The 21,948-nt window shown below is 43.4% G+C and overlaps 1 protein-coding gene across 1 annotated transcript in view; it reads left to right on the forward strand.

Annotated features, from left to right (window-relative positions):
• Positions 1 to 287: 287 nt before the first annotated feature.
• Positions 288 to 21,948, forward strand: part of APRT (adenine phosphoribosyltransferase) — a 38,489-nt gene continuing 16,828 nt past the window's right edge. Inside the window, exons 1-2 of the mRNA XM_085640026.1 lie at positions 288 to 424; positions 20,779 to 20,888. Coding sequence (XP_085496152.1) covers positions 20,797 to 20,888 — 92 coding nt within the window. The 5' untranslated portion in view covers positions 288 to 424; positions 20,779 to 20,796. The remainder of the gene's footprint in view (positions 425 to 20,778; positions 20,889 to 21,948) is intronic.

Consider the following 21,948-nt stretch of genomic DNA (forward strand, 5'->3'; position numbering starts at 1 on the left):
GTGCTGGGACAGCGTTGCCTTAGAAGGGTGGTGGTGTTCATTTTGGGGGGCGGCGAGGGATACTGCGACTGTTTACCATCCGCTCTGCCTGGTACAAAGGTTTCATATGTGTCTGCTGCACGTCCATGTCTGCGGCCTCCTTTCACTCGTGATTTGTCAGTGACTAAATAAGGGGTTAGGCTATAAACAACCACGTACCCCGTGAGAACGAGGACTCCGCGGAGGCTGCATGCCTTGGGCTGAAGTATGCCAGCCCCTTCCGCAGCCGAGCGCCACCCAGCCTTATCAGTGCATCTTCCCCATTGGTTCCGCCCGCCTAGAGCACTGCGCTTCCGGAACGTTCGTGCACAGCAAGGACTCCGCGTGGACCGGTCCTCTCCTGCTTCTTCAACCAGCCTGATCGCAAGCCGGCGCTGCTGGGGCGGTGAGTGTGACTTTAGAGACTGACAGCCCATCTGCGCTTGTCCCTCCCTCTAACTTAGCTGTACACCGGCTTCTCAGCTGCTAAGTGGACCTGTGCCCCGCAACACCCTATTGACAGACATGCCAACCCTCCCGATTCAGGCGGGAGACTACCGATTTCAAGGCTAGTCTCCCGCCTCCCGATTCCTGCAAGCAAAAACCCGATTCCTCGGGGGTTTCAGCTGACCGGGTTTAGTATTGCGTAACTTGCTAATTCTTCCAGCAATAGTCAGAGTGGCGATGCAGGGTCTCTAGAAGGGGTGAAAAACCAACAATGCCTCATTAACATGCAACTGGCCTTTTAAAGACCTGTGAAGTACTAGGGGGCGGCTGTGTGTGCCCTGGAAGCTGTTTCAGCCCGGGCTGCCTCACACACAGGGGGAGGGGGGTGTATGCACTGCCAGCAACCTGCCAGGCCAGTGCGCAACACTTGCATCACCCTCTCTCTCTGCCTGCCATTGCGCTCCATGCTTCTGAAAGATAAGAAACAAGCATTTACAATGCAATGGTCTCGGCAATATTATAGGTAGAGCTATTGGTATTGCTCATTATTTTTTTTATCATTTTTGTATCCCTAAATAAATGGCATTGTCATTTCTATTGGCACAGGCGGTCTTTTTTTCCAGACTGCAGTGACAGCAGGCACATCGATGTGCGCTGCTCACACTGCTCACTTCTCACTAGTGGAGAAGTTATGGCATGACGTCATGCCAGGTGAGCGTTGTAGGGAAGGGAAATCCTTTAAAGAGAGTCATTTTCTCTCTGGATTTCCCTTCTCTTTTTGAAACTCAGGAGCAGCAACATTGTCGTGGTGTCACCAGGGCTTTAAGTAGAAGCTGTTTCAATATTAAATACAACAAGCCAGACAGAGTTGCTGCTTATTTATCTTAAGCAACTAAGAACCATTGACAAAGCCAATAGTCCTAACTTGTTGTAGGTATGATGTTACTTGTTGTATCATATATCTGGATGCACTTACAAACAGCAAAAATACAAGTTGTGCGACACACTATGCCAAGCACAAATCTTTAGCTTGTGTTTATAAGCCACGCCCTTAATTACATTGGCCACGCCCATTTGAGAGACCCCCAGTTTTTTAATCCCACTTAAAGCCCTGGTTATTAGTAATATTCCATCCATCTCTGTGATACCACTTGCTGTGATTTCAGCATGTTAGATCTCATGATGTCAACTCCAGTGATATCATCTGGTTAAAGGTCACTTGCGATGTCATTCAGGGTTTGGTGGTCAAAGGGCATGTGATGTCACTTCCGCTATGCCTGGCATTTCGGTCAACTGACGTCCACAGTAGTACTGCTGGGAGAAAAGCTTGATTTTCGGGTTCGAACGGATAGGTCTGCTGTGCATGTGTTGCACACTTAAGACGGGGCTTCGCTATCCAGGGGGCACGCGCATGGCGATTGTTTATGTAGCGAAATGCAACAGAGTCGACCTACTGCCTCAAGAACAGGCCCCGTACCTACAAGGCTGGACCATCAGCAAGCGTACTCTTACTTCAGGGGGAGCTTGTAATGCCCCGCAACAACAAGCCTTCTGTTCAAGGGTCCAGGCTCTTCCCTGCGCCGCTGTAACAACCATTCATTCGGGAACAGAAGTCTCGGGCTCTGCATGAAGTAGGAACATGGTAACGTGAGACCCATCTTCCTGGCAGTGCATCTGTCTCCCTGGTGCACCATTATTCTGTCCTGTAGCGATGGCGTTAGGCAAACACTGCAAGAGCACGGAGTTTAAACACTGCATCAGCCTGTGTGATGTGATCACGGGACAGGTAATGCCCCCCTAATCTCAGGAGATCAGCTGCATTGTTTACGTATTTTGGCAGTGGGAGCACCGTCTTCACATCAGAGACAGTTAGAGAAAGGGAGAACGAGAGGAGAAAAGACAGAGAGAGAGAGAAAGACAGTCGAAAGGATCGAAAACGAGAGTGAGGGGAAACGGACAAAGAGAAGGAAGAGTGAAAGAAAAAAACAAGCGCTTAAATATGGACCCCTGTCATGGAGGATTAAGAAGGTTCGGGGTCTGAGCAAATCTTGTTTGGCGCAGACGGACAAAGGACAGAGCGCCGAGCACCGAGCTGAGCCGAGGAAAGAGGTGTGAAGAGAGAGGAGCCCACTCAAGGGGGGTGGGGAGGGTCGAGCGGAGCAGGACAACTTCAGAGTGGGTAATGGCGGTGCGGCTTTGGAGCTCAGTCCAGACACCACTGCCTTTCTCCGAGGTCAAGCAGAAATGCCTCGGAGAAAGGCAGCGGCGTTTTTCGGATTCGGGGGCGTGTTCCTGCTGTTCTAAAAGGGCGTGGCTAAAAAGTGGAAAGAACAGCACGGAACACGCCCCCGAATCTGAAAAAGACGGAGCCTATTTGGAGGGACGGCTCTCTCCTCCAATGGCTGGCCTCCGTTTAGGAAGCCAGCCAATGGAGGAGAGGCAAAAAGAGAGGCGGGCTAAAGAGCCACTCTCAGAAACATTAAATCTCCGACTTCCGGTTCTGCCTTCGGCAGACCGGACGGTCCTCGATCTAAACAAGTATTTACAATGCAATGGTCTCGGCATTGTTAAAGTTAGAGCTATTGGCATTGCTCATGACATTATTTTTGTTTATGTTTTTGTTTTTAAAAAATTTAAAGAAACGGCATTGTTATTTACAATGTCAATAGCTTAATCTCTCTCAAATGCGAGACCTATTGCATTTGCACCCACACACAGAGGCACCCACACACAGAGGCACCCACACACAGAGCCACCCACACAGAGCTATTCACATAGAGCAACCCACACACAAATAGAGCCACCCACACAGAGCCACCCACACAGAGCCACCTACACACACAGTTACCCACACACAGACAGAGCGACCCACGCACAGAGCCACCTACAAAAAAATCCACCCACACACACACACATAGAGCCACCCACAGTTACACAGAGCCACACACAGACATGCTGCTGACTTTAAACATTGCATTCTATTTATGTTCTTACTGTGTCTTCTGTAATTCTCTGCTGAGGAGCACTGGCATTCTGTGTACTCAGGTGAGGTAAAATTGTAGTCCATCTGCTATTTTATAAAATGAAAAGTGCTTGCAGGTTCCTGAGGTGGGGGGGACGAAAAGATGCACTATGTAGAGCGATTAAATAAAACATGTTTGGATGTGAGGGCGATCTGGCTGGGGTTGATTGGGAGGGGGTATGGCATTAAGAAGGTGCAACTATTGGAAAAAAAAGGAAATGTTAACATATTATGGCATTTCTCTTTCATTTTGTGAAATGAGTTAACCTGCTTTGTTTACATAAACACATTTATCATGTGTTTTGGTGTGTGCTGCAACTAATATAGAAGTTGTTAAGTATCATCATGTCTTGCCCCTGGCCCCGCCCCCTCACTACACTCTTACTCATTTTAATGAGTATCTGAACTTGATGGCAAACCTAAGTTGAAGTCCTCGTATATTCAGCCTCAACTAAGATGGTCGCAAGTAGAGCGTTTGTTTATGCTTTCCCTACGTCTATGCCGTTTACTACAGTTGGAATTTGTGAATATGGCCGCCATGTTGGCCAGATATCCGTTGCCAGTCAGCTCCCGAAAGGCCGAGTTATTTACTTGACAACAAAGCCTCCAAATGCAACTCGCACCCTGAGCCAACAACACACAACCGCACATTAGTAGAAGGGGCTCAATGGCACGCCATTGTGTGACACATTCAGCAGACGAAAAAGATCACGAGAAGTCCTGACGCAGCAGGTCATGTGGCACGTGACGTGTCGTCAGCTGATGTACGGAAGAGCAACGGAGGCCTGGTTCTGCGGCCGGTGTAAGGGAGTCTTCTTGTTGTAAATAACCGCCGCTATGTCGTCTTTTTCCGAGCTCTATTTCAACGTGGATAGCGGGTATCTCGAGGGTCTAGTTCGTGACCCCCGCGCCTGCATGTACTGTCAGACCTGTTCATTCATTCTTAGTGATTGTTTTTGGCTATCGAACATTGCTCAAGCATAATTATCATGCCCATTATACAGGAGGTATTTACAGCGTAGTTGTTTAAAAACAGAAGTGCACGGAATTCTATACGGTAAAAAAATGGTGCAGACATTGGGAAAGTGAACCTGGCTGGAAGCATTTTACATGACATATCTTGCAGAGTCGTGGGGGCGATAATCATAAATTGAGTGGACCATTATCACGAGAGGAGAGGGTGGCCACACCGCCGCCTTTCTCCGAGGCGAAGCAGAAATGCCTCGGAGAAAGGCAGCGGCGTTTCCGGATTCGGGGGCGTGTTTTGCTTTTCTCTCCTCTTGCCATTGGCTGGAGGAGATAATTAGAAAAGTTGAAAAAAACACGCCCCCGAATCCGAAAAGGACGGGGCCTGTGCGGAGTGAAGGAGCTCTTCTCCAATGGCTGGCCAGCATTCAAGAGGCCAGCCAATGGAGAAGAGGGGAGAAGAGGGGCGGGTTCAAGCCCCTCTTCTCCAAGTCATTATGTCTCGCAAGCGAGACTGCGCAAGCGCAGCCTTCGCTAGCCGAGACCTAAAAACGGGCATTTGCGTTTCGAATGTCCAATCCTGCAGCAGCTCACTTCCAAGGCCCATACATGACAGTAACCCGATTTAAAGCCCCATTCTCCCGATTTTTTTATTTTTATTTAAATCTTCCACTTTGCTCTTCTGAAATGTTGGCATGTGTGTATTGATCACCCTGACTTTGTATTCGCTTCTGCGTGGTATGGTGGAATTCATGATGCCGCGCGCTTCGTAACACTCAAACTCCAAGTCCCAGACTGCAGTAGTCTGTAGCCATCGGTAATCCTGGCTGAGGAGGTGCTGATGACACGAGGCCGCTTGGCAGCCGTGAATACCGCCTGTGCTCCCACCACAGCTCGCCCCTGAAAGCTCGGGGTCTGTGGCCATTGTGACTATAAGGCACAGACACAACTGTTATATTGTATTGTAGACAGAAGGGCATATTTATGTCTATTTGCCTTTTTTGTTGCTTTTGTCTATTCGGTGTCACTTTACTTTTGTCCCAATAAAAATATTGAGATGGGTAAATTAATTTCATTTGGTAGTTATGTTTTAACAATTATGACATTTGTGTCGTGCCCACTGCCAATATAGTGTTTTAATTGAAACTGGAATGTTAACTCCATACATTTCTCGTTCGGGAAGGAACTGTCTCCGTTTTGCATTTCACTCTGCTCTGCTGTAAAGTCCAAGGTTCACGGACATCTGCTGAGCGCAGGTAGCTATCTTTAAGTAACATGCCCTTCGGCATGAACATCAGCTCCTGACCGAATGAAGGACATCGGAGTGAAGAGGAGCTCCCCACGACCATTGCACTCTCAGTAGGTAATGGCTTCGGAGAAAGCTTGGTGGCATGCATTTGTCTCTCACTCGAAAGAGCGAGAGAGCGCCCAATCAATGAGAGGGTGCTTCGATTACAGTGATTGGAGAAAGAATATTTAGGGATGATGTTGCAGGTTTGCCAGCAAGGTAGCCTTAGGGCAATCTTTGACGGCATGTTGCCTTGTATATTATAGAACGTTATGGTGTACATTACACGAAAGAGCGACATCTGCCAAATAAAGAGGAGTTGACAGGCACACAGCTGTCTTTTGGTCTCTTTTCTGCTCGTCTTTATAGTTCTTGTTCGATCGTGTAGTATCGGAATTTACGGTCTGGACACGTCTTTAACAAGTGAAACTCGATTCTCGAGTATTCATAGTGCGCACTAGACGCCGGCAGTACAGCGAAGCATTCTCATCCACAGAAAGATCGTAATCAACCCAACAGTCTACAACTCACACGTTAAGTGCAGGTCTGGCAGCCTTATGACATATCGCACACCTATCCAATGAACTTACCTATGCAACACCTTTTATTTTTTTTTCTTCACAAAAACAACAATTTACTAAACTCTATCAGATCACTAATGGTAATAAGTAAATAGAACATTGATTAAAACGTTTCTCTACAAAATAGTCACTAAGTTTTTCAGGAATTACTATTTTCTTTCTTTCTCTAAAAGTGTTGTTACAATACTCTTTTTGTGCATCTTCAACACTTTTTGTGTTTGATCATACAAATCATGTGTACTACTAATTTCAATTTCGCCAAACTCTTCATTTATAGTAGTACTGTTTTCTTGTTGACCCAATAAACGTTACACATCATGAAATATTTGTTAAAAAGGAACATTTCCAAAATTATGTACATTAACTCCACCATCTTCTATACTCTTGTTGCCAAACAACGTTTCCTGTCCGGGTTTAAGCATTACAAGAGCACTTTTATTCCAAAAACCTTTTTCTTTCAACAAAACTGCACTGCCAGATACTTTTATAATCTGTTTTGGCAGGGAATATACATCCCCTTTTTGTACTTTCATAGGTTGTCTAAGACCCAATCACCTACAGAAAATTGTTTGCTCTTTGCCCTCTCTACACTGTCACAGTACATTTTGTCCTTGCATTGTTTTTTGCGATTTTCTTTCCTTTACCTTTAATTCATAGTATTTAATTTCTATAAGTTTATTTGACTTTCTATTTTCAAAGTTTGATGTCAACAAAGTACACCCATCTTTTCCTCTCATAAAAAAAGGTGAAAACCCATTAACTGAATGCAAAGAATTGTTTAATCTAGCAACTTTTTCCTCTTAATACATGTGATGCATTCAAATTAGACACCTATGCCATCTGCTTTCCTTCCTTTAGGTTCCTGTTAACTCTCTTGCGACAAGCCGTTAGAGGAAGGACTATACAAAGGTGTTTTCTCTTGTTTTATACTACTCCTGTCCAAAAAATCCACAATTTTCCTTGATGTTAACTGAGTGCCATTATCTGACGCTATGATGTGTGAGACCCCTTCAACAGCAAAAATTCTCTGTAGAAAGTCCGTTACAATTTCAGTGGTGATACTTGTACTAAACTCATAGTGTATCCACTTAGAATAGTAATCTGTCAGTGCTAACAAATAATGCATATCTTCCCTGAGGGCATGAAAAGATCCTGCAAAATCTATACCCAATTTTAACCAGGGACCATCTGGAATACCAACTAGATGCATTTCTTCCTTTGAGGGTTTACAGTGTTTATCTGACCTCACACATTTGTCAATACACTCGTCACCCTCCGAATCCATTCCTGGCCACCAGTAATGTTTCCTTATGAGTCTTAGTAGCCATGGCTCTAGAATGTCCACAGTGAGCCAACTTCACTAATTTCTCTCTCAAACTAAAAGGTGATACAAAGATATCATGCCTCACAAGCATTTTCCCTTCAATACTCAGTTCATCCGCTATCCGTATATAGCTCTTCATGTCCGATCTAAATTTCTCATAGGTGGCCAACCGTTAACCGCATATTCTATAACCTGGTGCAAAATAATGTCCTTTTCCATTGATTCTTTCCACTGATCTTCAGAGATGACTCCCTCACAGCAGACGGGGGCATCTATAACTGCCACTACACATTATTCCTCAATTGGATTCATACTTCTGTGCAAGTCCAAAATTAGCGACCTTGATAACCAATCCGCTCTCCTATTCAAACCCCCCAGCAATATGTCTAACCTCAAAATTGTACTCCTGTAATTATGACTCAAATCAACCTGGACGAAGCAGTAGCCATTCCTCTGCCACAACCATCAAATATATAAGAAAGGTTTGTGGTCAGTCACAATTTCAGAGCTTTTACCCCACAAATAACTTTTCCACTGACAAAACTGCCCTCTCTATTGTGCTGTATTTTTTTCTCAGCCTCTTTTAAACCTCTACATATGAATGCTATAGTGTACTCTTTACTATTTACCACCTGACTGAAAACTGCCCCCAAACCAATTTCACTGGCATCAACCGTAATTCTATGTCTTCCCTTGGGATCAGGTGGCCTAAATGCTGGAGCTTTCAAAATGTCTTGTTTAACCTCCTGAAATGCTTTTTCTTGGGCTTTTCCCCCAGAAAACGGTGCTTTTTTGTTTTTTTTACCTTTTAACTTCCTCCTTAAAGTTTACAAAAGAAAAGCACACCTGTATATGAAACGAGCATGGTACTCGCTCATACCTAAAAATGACTTCAGTGGATCTTTGGTACTAGGAGTAGGTGCCTCCCTGATTGCCTTAACCAAATCTTCTTTCAGTGTAATGACAGCTGAAGACACCGTATGTCCCAAATATTTTACTTGAGCCTTCAAAAATCAACACTTGGTCTTACTAGTAGTCATTCCTCTACCATCAATGATACCTCAAACCTTATCCACAACCTCATTATGCTCCTTCACCGTTCTGGCATGGATCATAATGTCGTCTTGAAAGGTCTGTACCCCCTACATGCGTTTAAATAGATGATCCATTAATTTTTGAAAAACACAGCCTGCAGAGGCCAGGCCAAAAGGCAATTTTAAGTATCGGAATGCTCCAAATGGTGTAACGATAGTTGTTGAATCTCTTGAACCTTCCAACAGTATTACCTGGTGGTATGTGAACTTTAAATTAATAATAGAAAATATGATGACCCACTAACTGAATTAAACATTCCCTGTACCTTTTGGCAGAGGATGACAATTAAAATGTTCTTATTTAATGTCCTTAAGTCTGCACAAAGTCTGATGTCGCCATTTTTTTTTTGTGATCACTACCTCTGACACGTACTCTGAAGAGTCATTGGATTCAATTATACCATCTCTGCATAACTGATAAATCTTTTAGTTCTTGTCTGATCGATAACTGTACGTGTCTAACCTTGTGGGTTACTGGAATAGCATTTTCTTTTAATTTAATATGGTGCTCAAACCCTTTTACACATCCAATATGTTGTGAAAACACTTTAGAATGTTTCTCTAAAACCTCCACTACGCCGGTTTTCTCTAAGTCATGTTCCACACTGAAGACTGGTAAATCACCTAAAATTATTGGTTCTTCAGCTCCTGGTTTGAGTAACACACCAAGTTTGCTTATGTCCTGCCACCCCACAATATCTCTTCCTCTCACACCTATGTATATCTTGGATTTTATGGACCGTCCTTTAAATTCCAGTGTATCATAGAAATATCCTCACATCTCAATGTCGAATTATCCAAAAGCTTTTGGATTAACAGCTGTTTGCATAAGCTTCATATTTTCCCACATTTTATAAAAAGCATGATCTGCTAAAATTGAAATGGGTGAACGTGAATCGGCCATTACATTTCTTTGTTTCCAATATGAACCATTCCTAACGGTCCTTGAAATCTACCTGGCTTACTGTCAACTGTAAAAACTATGCTTGAGCACATCTCTTCATCTATTTCATCTTATGAACTTACTTTAAAATTTTACCAGACATTTTTGCATTCCTATATATTGACCCAAAATGTCTTTTTTTTTTTTCTGACATTTCACACATTTTCTCCCTAATGCTGGACACCCAGAATGATTACCTATGTGTTTTTGACCCGCACCTTTAACACACAAGTTTTTTTTATACCAAGTCTGCTAAATTTGTTTTTATCACCTTACAGTGGTAAAAGACAGTGCCCCACTTCTCGTATAATGCTTTTCATGTACTGCACAAACTGCTTGTCTTTCTGCATTTTCAGACGACAATAACTTTGTTAAAAGAAGGGACATTTCTATTCCTTTAACTATATCTATAACCTCATTTAATAAGGGACTCCTGCAAGCTAGATTTCTTTTCTGTACGATTTTGGAAATTGTTTGAAAAGCAAACTGCTCCTTTAGATAAATATCCACCATTTCTTCAAATTCGCATGATGCAGCAAAAATGCACAAGATTGCAATATTCTCCTCAATGGTTTCATGCTCTTGTTGCTTCCTCATATGAAAACCATGTCTCTGTACCATTGCATTTGGTGCTTCTGTGAATTGTCTCCAACCTTTTTACTGCTTCATCATATTCATTCAGTGGTACAAATTGGCCTGCTACTGACGCCTCAGCCTCTGGTAGGTTATCCAAAACTTCCTAGCCTGCATTTCCTAGTAAACCAAACATTAGCACCTTCTTTTTTTCTGAATCGTACATTTTACCATCAGTGCTATCAAGTAGATTTCAAACGACCTGTGCCAATTCTTCCATTTCATTATAGGTTTTCCTGATGTTTGTAGAAACAATATAGGGTGGTTGAAAGCACTCCATTGGCCATGTTGAATTCTGAAGGTATTACAATTCTTTGTGGGTTTTTTTGGCAATACTTTTTCTTTTAGGTAGATAATCTTGCTGAATAGTATGCGAAGTTATGCACTTTGTTGTTGTTGCAGTTATTTTGATGCCAACATAACAAAATATAGACAAAAGAGCAAAAAAAAACAACAAACTTTTCCTCATTCGTTTTGTTTTAAGTTTTTGTTTTCTCTTATTTTTTAAATGACACAATTTACACCATGTAAACGCTACATTTTCATGGCTGTTTGCGAGTTCCAAAATGCAGAAAAACAGTTTTGTTCCAGCTTCCTACTGTCAGCATGTCGTTGTAGCCAACGACTATGCTACTTCTGCTGTTCTCTGCGCGCTGAAATTAATATTCATTCTAGTTACTTAGCTGTCAGCTCGTCATTGCCTCAGAATGCAGACCTGCATCGTAATAGGGCGCAGTCTGATTGGTTCTTTGCTTGCAACGACAAAGGTGTGGCCTGATTGGTTCCCTGCGCTTCGTCACAAAACCCTGACACAGCACAAACTGAGGGCAGGGTGGAGGGCAAGCACGAGGAACATGCGCTCTCTGTGTTTCCGTGGATCCCGCAAACAGACGCAGTGTCCGGCTCGTGAGCATAACGGTATTTTTGTTAAATCTTTTTTTTAATTTACGAAATCTGATCCAAAATACACTGCGCACGCACACTTATGCCGGCTGGTTGTTTACGTTTATCCAGTCTGCCAAAGCTGCTTCTAAAAACGTTAAAATGTACATACGTTTTAGTTGGTTGTCCGTAAATGGCAGTTACCACAGTGTTTCAGGAATCGGTCTGCCAGCATTAGTTTCTTGGTGGGCCTATGACATAGGTCAAGTTCCACAGCTCGTTGCCAAAATTGTAGTATAAGAATTTATGGACTGGACACATGAAGCTTTCAACCAGTGAAATTAATCCTCCAGTATTTATTAGGCTCACAAAACAGCGGTAAAGTACAGCGAAGTATTCACATTCAGAGTCCGAGTCCTCCTGAGGCTTGAGCCGGGAGTAGGCACCTTTTAAAGGTACGAATGTCATTGCCTCTGTTATTAATTGTTTTTAACTACTTTTAATGTGGAAACTTTTAAAACTGTAAATTTAGCAATTTAGAGGCATTTTTACTGATATTTGGGATATTGCACATGCTCCCTCTATCACTCCCGGGCCCCGCTGTCTAAATCGAGCCATCTGTGGTGGAGTCAGGTCAGTGGGCTAGTTGTTCTGCCCCTGACTGTACAACTAATGAGGCTGACGCGAGCGCGCTGAAGGCACGCCTAAGGCAAGCCCGTCTGCGCCCGGCCCGTGCGAGCCCCCCTGCTCATCTTGGCTCAGGTAAAACAAAAACCATAACCTACTCAAGTAGAACGCTACTCAGTCTCAATCAACACTCCAGCTGTCTGTTTGCAGCCGGGGAACTGCCTTCCATACTCTAAGTTGCTATGCCAGGGAGGTGGAATCAAACTACCCGATTTAGTACTTGAACCCATTAAATCCATACCTAATTTGAGCAGAAACGAGAAAAATATCTTGCCTAATCAAGTTTGGAAATGTGTCCTTATCAACGCTCGTTCATTGGTTAAACACAGCTTCGAATGTGAAGCTTTAATTATGGATGAGGGAATAAGTATTGCGTTTATAAGCGAAACCTGGACGGATGAGGCCTCTGGTCCAGACTTGGTGAAAGCCCCCCCGCCTGACTATCTGTGTTTCACACTAAATAGACCCAGTAGGAAAGGGGGTGGTCTTGTGGTTATTAACCACAAGTCAATTAGGGCATCTTTTAACCCACTGATCAACCTCGGATTTGAAGCTCTTGATTTCTGTTTTTACCTTTCACACCACTTTACTTTCAGAGGCACTCTACTATACAGAGCACCTGGACCTAGAAACTTATTCCTCAGGCAAGCTGACAGCATAATGGAAAATGTATTCAGTGCAAACGCCCACATTATACTCGGAGACTTTAACTTTCACTTGGAAACACTCTCTGACCCCGACACCTCTGACCTACTAGACATGATGAGCAATGCTGGCCTAAAGCAGTTGGTGACTGGCGCTCCACACATGGCCGATCATACACTAGACGGCATCTTTTCAAGCAAAACACAACTATGTTTTATAGGCAGTCATCTGGTCAGACCATATGGCAGTACAGTTCGAAATCCGCATGCCCAGCCCTCACTCATGGAAACCTGGGAAAAAACAACTGGTTAGCAAAGCCTGGAATAAAATAAATGCTGAGGAACTGCACGAGACATTAACTGCGACAGCCCCCTCCTTCCCCACAGATCTTGTTGAGGCGACACAAGCATATACCAAATAGTTAGAAGTAGCTGGAGATAAGCTTGCCCCTAAAAACTCCTCTACCCTAATAGGGCAAGGCCATCTTCTCCATGGTACTCCCAAGAACTTAGAGAAAAAAAACTGAGTTGCAAACATCTAGAGAGAAATTGGAGGAAGAATTACGATCGTGATAGAAATAAATATATACTTAGTCTAGCTCAGTACAAATGGATACTATTTAAAACAAAACAAGAGTTCTTTACCAAACGAATAAATCTTGCGAAAAACTCGACCAAAGAACTATTTAAAACGCTCCCATCTCTAGCACTCCCAGCTACTCCTACTATCACCGCTAGTCAGGAACTATGTGATAAAATTGCACAATTCTTCTTGGTCAAAGTGGAATCTATCGTCTCCACTTTCTCCAAGGCTACAGACAATACCATTCCCACCCAGATTGACGCAAGTCAACTAGAAATAAACGACAGGGAATCTTTTGACAATTTCTCTCAAGTAACACCTACAGAAATCCTAAACCTTATCAAGACAACGAAATCAGGTTCGCCTAATGACCCCTGCCCTATCTCTCTGTTGAAACTAGCAGCGGAACCAGTAGCCTTGGCACTGACCTCGTTATAAATTCTATGTTTTCTCAGGGATACTTTCCCAAAATCTGGAAAAGCGCTTCTATACTGCCTCTACTTAAGAAATCTTCTCTGGATCCTAAAGACCCTAATAACTTTAGACCCATATCGAGGCTTCCTCTTCCAGCGAAAGTGGCACAGAAAATCATGAACGCATAACTGAGTACGTTTTTGCTCGAATCACAGGTGCTGGATCCATCGCAATATGGCTTCAGAGCTGGGCACAGCACCGAATCAGCCCTTATTAAATCTACATAGGAGATCAGGACCATACTTGACCAAGGAGGCAAAGCGGTGATGATCATGTTGGATCTCTTTGCGGCCTTTGATACGGTCCATCCCTCCCTACTGATGGACCGTATGAAGGAGATTGGAGTCCAGGGTGCCGCCTGGAAATTGCTGGAATCCTTTCTCTCTAACAGAATTCAAACTGTCGCTATTGGGGAATTCTCTTCAAACCTTTCTCCCTACCGTGTGGAGTGCCCCAGGGCTCCTCGCTGAGGCCGACGCTCTTTAATACCTATGTCTCATCACTGGCCCCGCTTATTGAATCCTTTGGTTTCTCTTTAACCTCCTACGCCGACGACACCCAAATTGTGGTATCATTGTTGCCAGGAGCGTTGATGGAAACAGCAACACGTCTGAAAGAGTGCATGTCCGCTGTAGGCGGCTGGATGGCGCATAACTGCCTTAAGCTTAATTCCCGAAAAACGGAAGTGGTATTATTTGGTAACGACCCTAGCTTCTGGACTCCGGCCTGGTGGCCGGATTCTCTGGGTCCCCTTCCCTCCCCGAGGAACAAAGCAAAAAACCTTGGGGTATGGAATGACAATAAACTCAATTTTAAAGACCAGGTGAATGCGGTTATTTCCACCTCCGCCTACACGCTCAGAGCATGCAGGAAAATACCTTTTTTACCCAAAGACGGTATACAAACAGAAATCACGTCACTATCCTTGTCTAGGCTAGACTATTGCAACGGGCTATACCTTTCCATGCAGGAGGGGCTCCTGCGCAAACTACAACTTCTTCAAAATGCAGCTGCCAGATTGCTCACCGGTACATCAAAATTTGCTTCGATCTCGGCTCATATAAAAAAACTCCACTGGCTGCCGATTAGAAAGAGGATACAGTTTAAGGCTCTGTGCCTGGTTCACAAAGCCCTACAGGGTACCGGCCCGGAGTTACTGAAAAAGAAATTTCAATGGTATATACCAAAAAGAGTGCTACGGTCATCAGAAGCAAAACTAATATCAGTACCCAAAGTGCGTAAAACCAGTTGGGGAGGCAGAAGTTTTGTAACATGTGCAGCGAAGGCCTGGAATGGCCTGCCGCCACAGCTTAGGTCCATGACAAATCTACTCTCCTTTAGAAAAGCTTTAAAAACCTGGCTTTTTTCCTCCTAAATCTCTGTGTACCATCCTTCCTCTTAGGCCTCAAAAAGACTTCACAGCGCCAGGACACCCACGGGTAATAGTGCTCTATATAAATAACATAACATCAACAGCAAGCTAGTAATCCCCCCCCCCCCCCCCCCCAACTTTCTACAACTCACCCTTTAAGTGCAGGTCTCACATTCCAAAGTCTGACAAACCACGCACCTATCCAATGAACTTGCTGCATGTACTTAACCATGCAACAGAGAATTCTTTGATGTGTGTTGAGTGAAATGTGTTGGCATGTTAACACTGCCTCCCACCCGCCTAACAACCAAATAGCAACTACATGTAGTTTCAGTATATCATAGTGATGAGCTTCTCCTCGGTCTGAATGCTATGACTGGGGAGAGATGGTTTTGTTTCTGAGCTTGGTGATGGGAGGGTGGGAAAAGGAGAGGGTCTGGATGATAGATGGTGTCTGGATCAACATCAACGGGGGAGGTTCCTGCAGAAACTTCCTCACCGTTTCAGTGTTCATCAGTTGACGTAAACTCACAGGGCTTATATTTCAGTATCTAGTAAAAATTGCTCATGAGTCTGTGTCCATCGCTTCAAAGTGTCTGCGTGGAACTCTAGATGTCCGTTTTCAGACATGCCCGATTATTAAAGGTTGAATCACCCATGAGTCTTTTGATCGTACCTGGACTTGGTCACAGCAACAAAGTCTAGAATGCTTCACTTGCCACTTATAGTCCTTAATCTTCCTTTCTTGCTCTATTCCTGTTATATCACCCATCATAAGTGGGCCTGGCCAATATGGGGCGTTCAGATTGTGAGTTTATCACGAAATAACGATTCAGCTTGTTACTTCCCAGGTGAACTGTGCGGGGTGTCCCTGTGATCGGACTCAAAACATGGCACATGCTACAAGTGGCTACTTGTGTGGCCACAATTCCACTAGCTTGGGGGGCAGAATGCTGAAGTTTAACAGTGATGAAATCCAAGATACTTTGACAGTCCTCAAAAATTGGCAAGTAAGAGACTTAAATCGAAGAATTCCAACCAAGTACTTGATTCAGGACCTCCTCTGCTGACCTGTTCAGAGCTTCAGTGACTTCCTGGAATGATGGAAAATTGCCCACCGCCAGCAAGAGATATTGACCAGTTGGAATAGGTCCAAATAAGTCATTTGCTACATATTCCCTTATGTTTAAGTAGCTCTGATATTTGTATTTGCTGTAGGGGTGAGGGGTGTAGGTGCTGTCTTTTCCTAGGTAGGTTCAGACAGATGTGTCACTTCTGACGCATTTTGTGCCAGCAAGCTTCGTCAAGAAGCTGAATACACATCTTTCTGTCTTAACAGTCAGATAATGGCTTTAGTGCTATTGTTTCCTTAAGCGTAATGGATGACTGTGTCCGAGATCCTTCCCTTGGCATGAAAGTTCTCTGAATATGACAGGAAGGCAGGTTTGAGGCTGCAGTTGTGTGGTAGTCTCTGTGTTCTGCCGGTCTCTCCCAATATAAATGTGAACCAGCTCCAACTCAGTTTGAAGTGTGGGGGTCTTCCTATGATGGGTTAATGTTGTGCCCTTCCTCGGAGCCGAACCAGGATGTGTTGTCTGATTCCAGCCAACATCCGCGAGAGGATATGAAAGAAGAAGCCACTCATAAAGGAAAGGTACCGTCTCCGGCCCTGTCTGGCAAGGTAGTTTCGTCTGAAGGACTATATATTGAACTGAATCGTATGTTTTCATCTCGCTCGCTGTCTTGCACACATAAGCATAGTTAAACTCCTGGCTGCCTTTTGGCCACCAAAGGTGTGTGAGAACCCCAGGCTGTAGATCCTTCTACAGGTTCAGTTATGTCTAGTCACAGGTGTCTGTTTATCTATGCCTCAGTCTGATTCTGAATGTTGAATGGTATGCCTCTGAAGTGCCATGCACCTCTGTGTCATCACTATGCAGCAGTATATGCGGACATTTGAGTTTGTACCAGCTTTTCACTAGCTTTGTAGTTAGATTTTCCAGATCAGTTTCTTTTGCGGATATATGTCTCGCAGATTAAACCGCAAACTGTGTAGCCAACCTGATTTCACAGCTAAACTCAGCTGCACATGTGCTTGCCCTTTCATAATTTTTAATATTGCCCACCCACTTAATTTGCCCTCAGGAGCTGGGCAAACAGTGGACTGTACCAGTGACACAGCTTGCGCTTAATCCCCTAATACTTCTGAGAGTGCTGGTCTTTTCTTCGTCATGCTGGTGGCATTCACTCTTGTAGGTTTGGAGATCTGGCCTTTGCAAGGGTATCTGCTGGCTCTTGGGGTTTTGCAGCAATTGCTTGCTACAAGAGGGGGACTGGCAGCTATCCCTGATGTGAGACTTCAGTGCTTCTCCAGAATTATCATATTTGTTGAACTCCAGTGCTTAGCGCCTGCCTTAAGGCATATGAAGAAAAAGTCTTGGGTTCCACCAGCTAACTGAAAAACGTACAGCTCAAAGTCAACAAAGTAGGTCAGCAGTCTGTTTTTCAGACCTGAATAGTTAGGCCTATCATTTAAATCAAGCTGAAAAATAATGCCTCTTCTTCCTGGTCCTAAACAGTGCATCATTGATTCCTTGAGGTGTTTCTCACTCGCTCTTCCAACTTTGTCACTGTGTAAATACATCTTTAATCCAGGAACACCACTGAGGTCCAGGTTGGTCGCTTCAAAACTAAAGGTAGAAAGAACACTGTGTGAGCGACTCATATGACCATGATGCTGCAACACTGCTGAGAACTGACCACTCCCATGACAGGTTTGTGTATCTTATTGTGATCTTTATTTGAGGACATCCCTTGAAGATAGCTCATGTGTGGAGGAGGAACCAGCAGCTGGAGATGGAGGATGGTATCCACATGAGCAGAAAAGAGCAGCTTTGTGTCCAGCATAGAGTTCAAGGATCATGAACACCAACTGAGTGCTGTTAGCGGTTTTTAAGGTGCGTGTCGGCATGAATGTCGACTATGAACTGAAGAACAAAAGGATGAGGTATATGTCTGCATAACCCTACGACTTTTGGTGAGTTCTTGCCTGGCCAAGAGTTTAATGTTGGGAGTCTCTCCTCAGACACTACCGGGTCAGCATGCTTTATCATTTGTGATGGTGTTAACAGGAGTCCAAGTAATTAGTTTAGTTGTACCACTACCTAAACCATCAAGCATCTGTCCAGTTGGTCACTTGCTTTCTATTCGTAAAGATTAGATCAGTGTTTGAATTAGTTTCCTTTCATTTCAAACTTCGGTTGTCCATTATATTTACGTGTTCTTGTGCTTGATTTGTAGAGTAACTAGGTACTCAATTGAAGTAGCATAGGTTATTAACAAAGCTGGGTGGGCACTATGTTGTGTACAATGAAGGAAGTTTGGAGAATTTCAGAAAAGGGGCATCTGTTCTAATTATCACATGGCGACATTTTAAAGGCTAATCATTTCTTTTCTAAAATTGGTATGTCCAATTTCTGAATACAGAATTTTGAGCACATTGTGAATGACTACAAATAGAGTAGTTAAGTTTATATTAACCAAGTCGCAGGATTTGTTTTATCCAGGCTGCTGTAGATGCAAATTTGAAGTTTTCCCAAAAAGATACTGCATCACACTGCAAGGACTCAGAATTTTGCATAAGGGAAGTCTCTCTAGAATATGGTTATCAAATGTCCGGCATTAAAATCTCTAATCCGTTTGAAGCGCAGAGGTTGAACAGTGAGGTCAATTAAAAGAACTAAGTGAAAGAGTAGGATGCTGAACTATTTGGGCAGAGAGAATTCTAGGCTTTTTGAGACAAGTAATCAGTTTAGTAGATAGTCTTTCTGCTATATCTACTGATTAAGGGACAACCAGGCAGCCGGCTAATCAAGAACGGAGAAGGAGGCCAGGGAAGCTGATGGCATCCCACCAGTGCCAGGAAAGTGTCTGCACCAAAAATACCCCTTCACTTGCCACTCCCACAATATAGCACCTTGACGCCTTTGGGCATATGTTGCGCTATATAAATCTACATCATTTCAATGAAGTAATAAAAAAAAAGGAGCATATGAAATTATGGAGACCTCTCTTCCATGGTGGTTCAAAATTCCCCTCCAAAGTACAAAATAATAATTCAATGAAAACAAAATCTCACTCTTTGAACTGAGCTAACCCCTAAAGTATAACAATCTAGCCTGATAGATCAATGAAAAGGTAATCTTCAAAAACTCCTGATAGATGAAAGAGTAAACTAGTGCAGTCTTGGTTTATAGACCATGGCAAGGGTATGGGCACAGAGTCCCGGTATATTGGTAATCAGGTACTGTTCTGTCCAGGTACATCGGTACAGAACTGGTTCTGTAATCTACTGCAGTAGATTTGACGTAGTGGGCCACAGGGTCGTATTCCATTAGGATAGCAGCAGTTCTTGCACCACAGAATGGATTGCACATGATAAACCAAAGTAGAAGTTGGATCTATGTAGTGTAGTTATTTAGTGCAGCGATAAGTACTGAACCTGCTAGGGCGTTGGCCAAGAGAAGCATCTAGATGGTTCCAATATATACTTACATTGATTGTTTCTGTAATGCAGCAGCAGATTCAAAAAGGTGGCTTGAGTCTCCTTCTTCACTAGCACAGAAATGGTTTCTGTCCCACAACCCTGAGTTAGATGCAATGTTCTAGGTGGTCCTAGTAAATGCGTAGAACTACCATACCTGCTCCACAGCTCGGGGAGGAACGCTGACACAGAGTGTTTTACCGTTATGCAGATATGTTAACTTATATGGTCGGTTACAGGATGGAATAGCTCAAAGCCGTACCTAGTATTATGCCCTGGTTTCCTTCGGTGAAAGACGTATTTTTGACCTTTTAGGAAGGCTTTTGGGGTTATTTTTTTTGTCTGTGCTGTGTGCCCTGCGCACAGGGTAGAACATTACCTGAACCAGTGAGCGATCAGCACAGTCGCTGAGGCAAATACCAAGGCCTCTTGTGTAGTGCTATGCATTGCAGAGATGGGAGATGCACTGAAACACTAAGTTGTGAGGCAGGAGAAGGTTGGTTCTTGTTGAGCCTCTTCCTTCTTTTTAGATCTTGCTTACTAAACCACATATGTGCTGTCTGTTGGAAGACGTATTGTGGGCCTACTAAGCACAGACGGGGGATTGGAGGTGCCCAAGTACTTGCCATTTGTTGGCTTTCCCGCAACTCTTATTTGGCTGCTTCTTATTAATCTCCAAGCTTGTCAGTCCTGTGTTCGTCCTTCCCATGGAGCATAGATTCTATACCATCTCTTGATTGGTTGACTTCTATGCTTCCTTTTCAAGCACTGTTTTTCTTTTGGGTTGAGTATTTCGTGGAAGTGTATGTGTTTTCCAATGGGGGACAGCGGCTGCCATTTCTTGTTGGTCTTCTCAGTTTTTGAGAAGCGCTTTCACCCAGGATTTAATTCATTTTTTTATTTCCTGCTCCAAGTGGCATCCCCCTTTTTCGAATATAAAATAAATAGCGGCAGCGGCATGATTTATGGGTTGTCATAGTCATACTGAACTAAGATAGCACCATGACATACATATGGATGCACATATATGCATCATCTTATTTTATATATTTATTTATTTTTGCCCGTGCTGCATGGTGTCAACAAACCCATTGGCAAACCCAGTAGGTTGAAAAGACACAACTTATGTCTTTGCCGTTGCTTGCTTCTTTTCTGATAATTGCCTCATATTTATTTAAAGTGCAATGAAGATGGTAGGATATTGTCACTTTTATAAATCAGCCGGCAATGAATGAAATTAGTGAGCTTACTGTGTGTTTGCTATTTTTACTTTCAAGGCTAAAGAAAAGTCAGCCATGAGTTCAGAAAGTGAAGAGCAGAAACTGGAGCGTGTCCGCCAGCAGGTGAGGTCCTTCCCGGATTTCCCATCTCCTGGAATCAACTTTCGGTGAGCGGTAGGGTTGGGGCATGGTTGGTGGTTTGTAGTAGAAATAGCAATAAAGTACTTTTACCTAGATTTTCTGCTATTTCTCACAAGAACAGTTGTTGTATTTGAAATACCTAATTTTGCTATTTCATTAATTGAAATGTATGTCCAAGTATCTTCTAACGTTTACATCTTTATTTTATGCACAGTCTTTTTTCAGTTGTAGTCCTTGACTTTTTTTTTGGCAACACAATGGTTTGATTCTACATTTGCTGCAATACGAATAGTATCCTGGCCTCATTTCTTGTTTTTCATTGTAAACCTTTAAAATTAGACTTAAGCCATTTCTTTCATAATACGTTAAGTTTGGGACAACTAAGCAGAAAATGCATTAAGTTATGTCTTGCCACACCTGCAGAATCAACCCAGTGAACCCATATACTTTCTCACCAGGTTCCTAGTTTACCCTAAGGTACCTGATATCTATCTATCTATTCTGACAAAAATTCCAGTTGAAATGTACGTCGGTCAGCATATATAGATTTGTTTTCTTTTCAATCTCATTTCAAAGAGCGTTTTGATTCTCAGGTGGAACATTTTCTTATTTGAGGAAATATTCCAGTAGACTCAGACAATAGTAGTCCTGACCCTTAGGGTGTTATCGTTCCAGTAGGTGAACAAACTGGGTCACTAGAAATGGTCGGATGTGATAGTGCATGGATGGATGAATTGGCAGAAAAAGCTGGCAGCGTTGCAAAGGTGCCCCCCAGCTGGAAAGAATACTACAGAGAGAAATAACAGAAGTTTCCTCGTCAGCGATGAGGATAACGCGTGGTCATCAAAAAGCAAGAAGGACTTGATGGGAGTATTAAACCTAGCCTTTTGGCTCATCGGAGTTTGAAAGGACAATGGAAAAACATAGGGCCAGAATGCAGGAAATGAAACCGATATGTAGGCAATGGACAAGTTGTGATCACAACGTAGGATACATTTGTTTTTCGGAAGGTTAGGGTGGGTCTGGAGTAGAACATAAACCTAGAGAACCTAAGTGCCATCTCTGAGGATCCCAGCAAAGGAGAAG

The sequence above is a fragment of the Triturus cristatus genome, chromosome 12, assembly GCF_964204655.1.
Source record: "Triturus cristatus chromosome 12, aTriCri1.1, whole genome shotgun sequence".
Classification (NCBI taxonomy): Eukaryota; Metazoa; Chordata; class Amphibia; order Caudata; family Salamandridae; genus Triturus; species Triturus cristatus.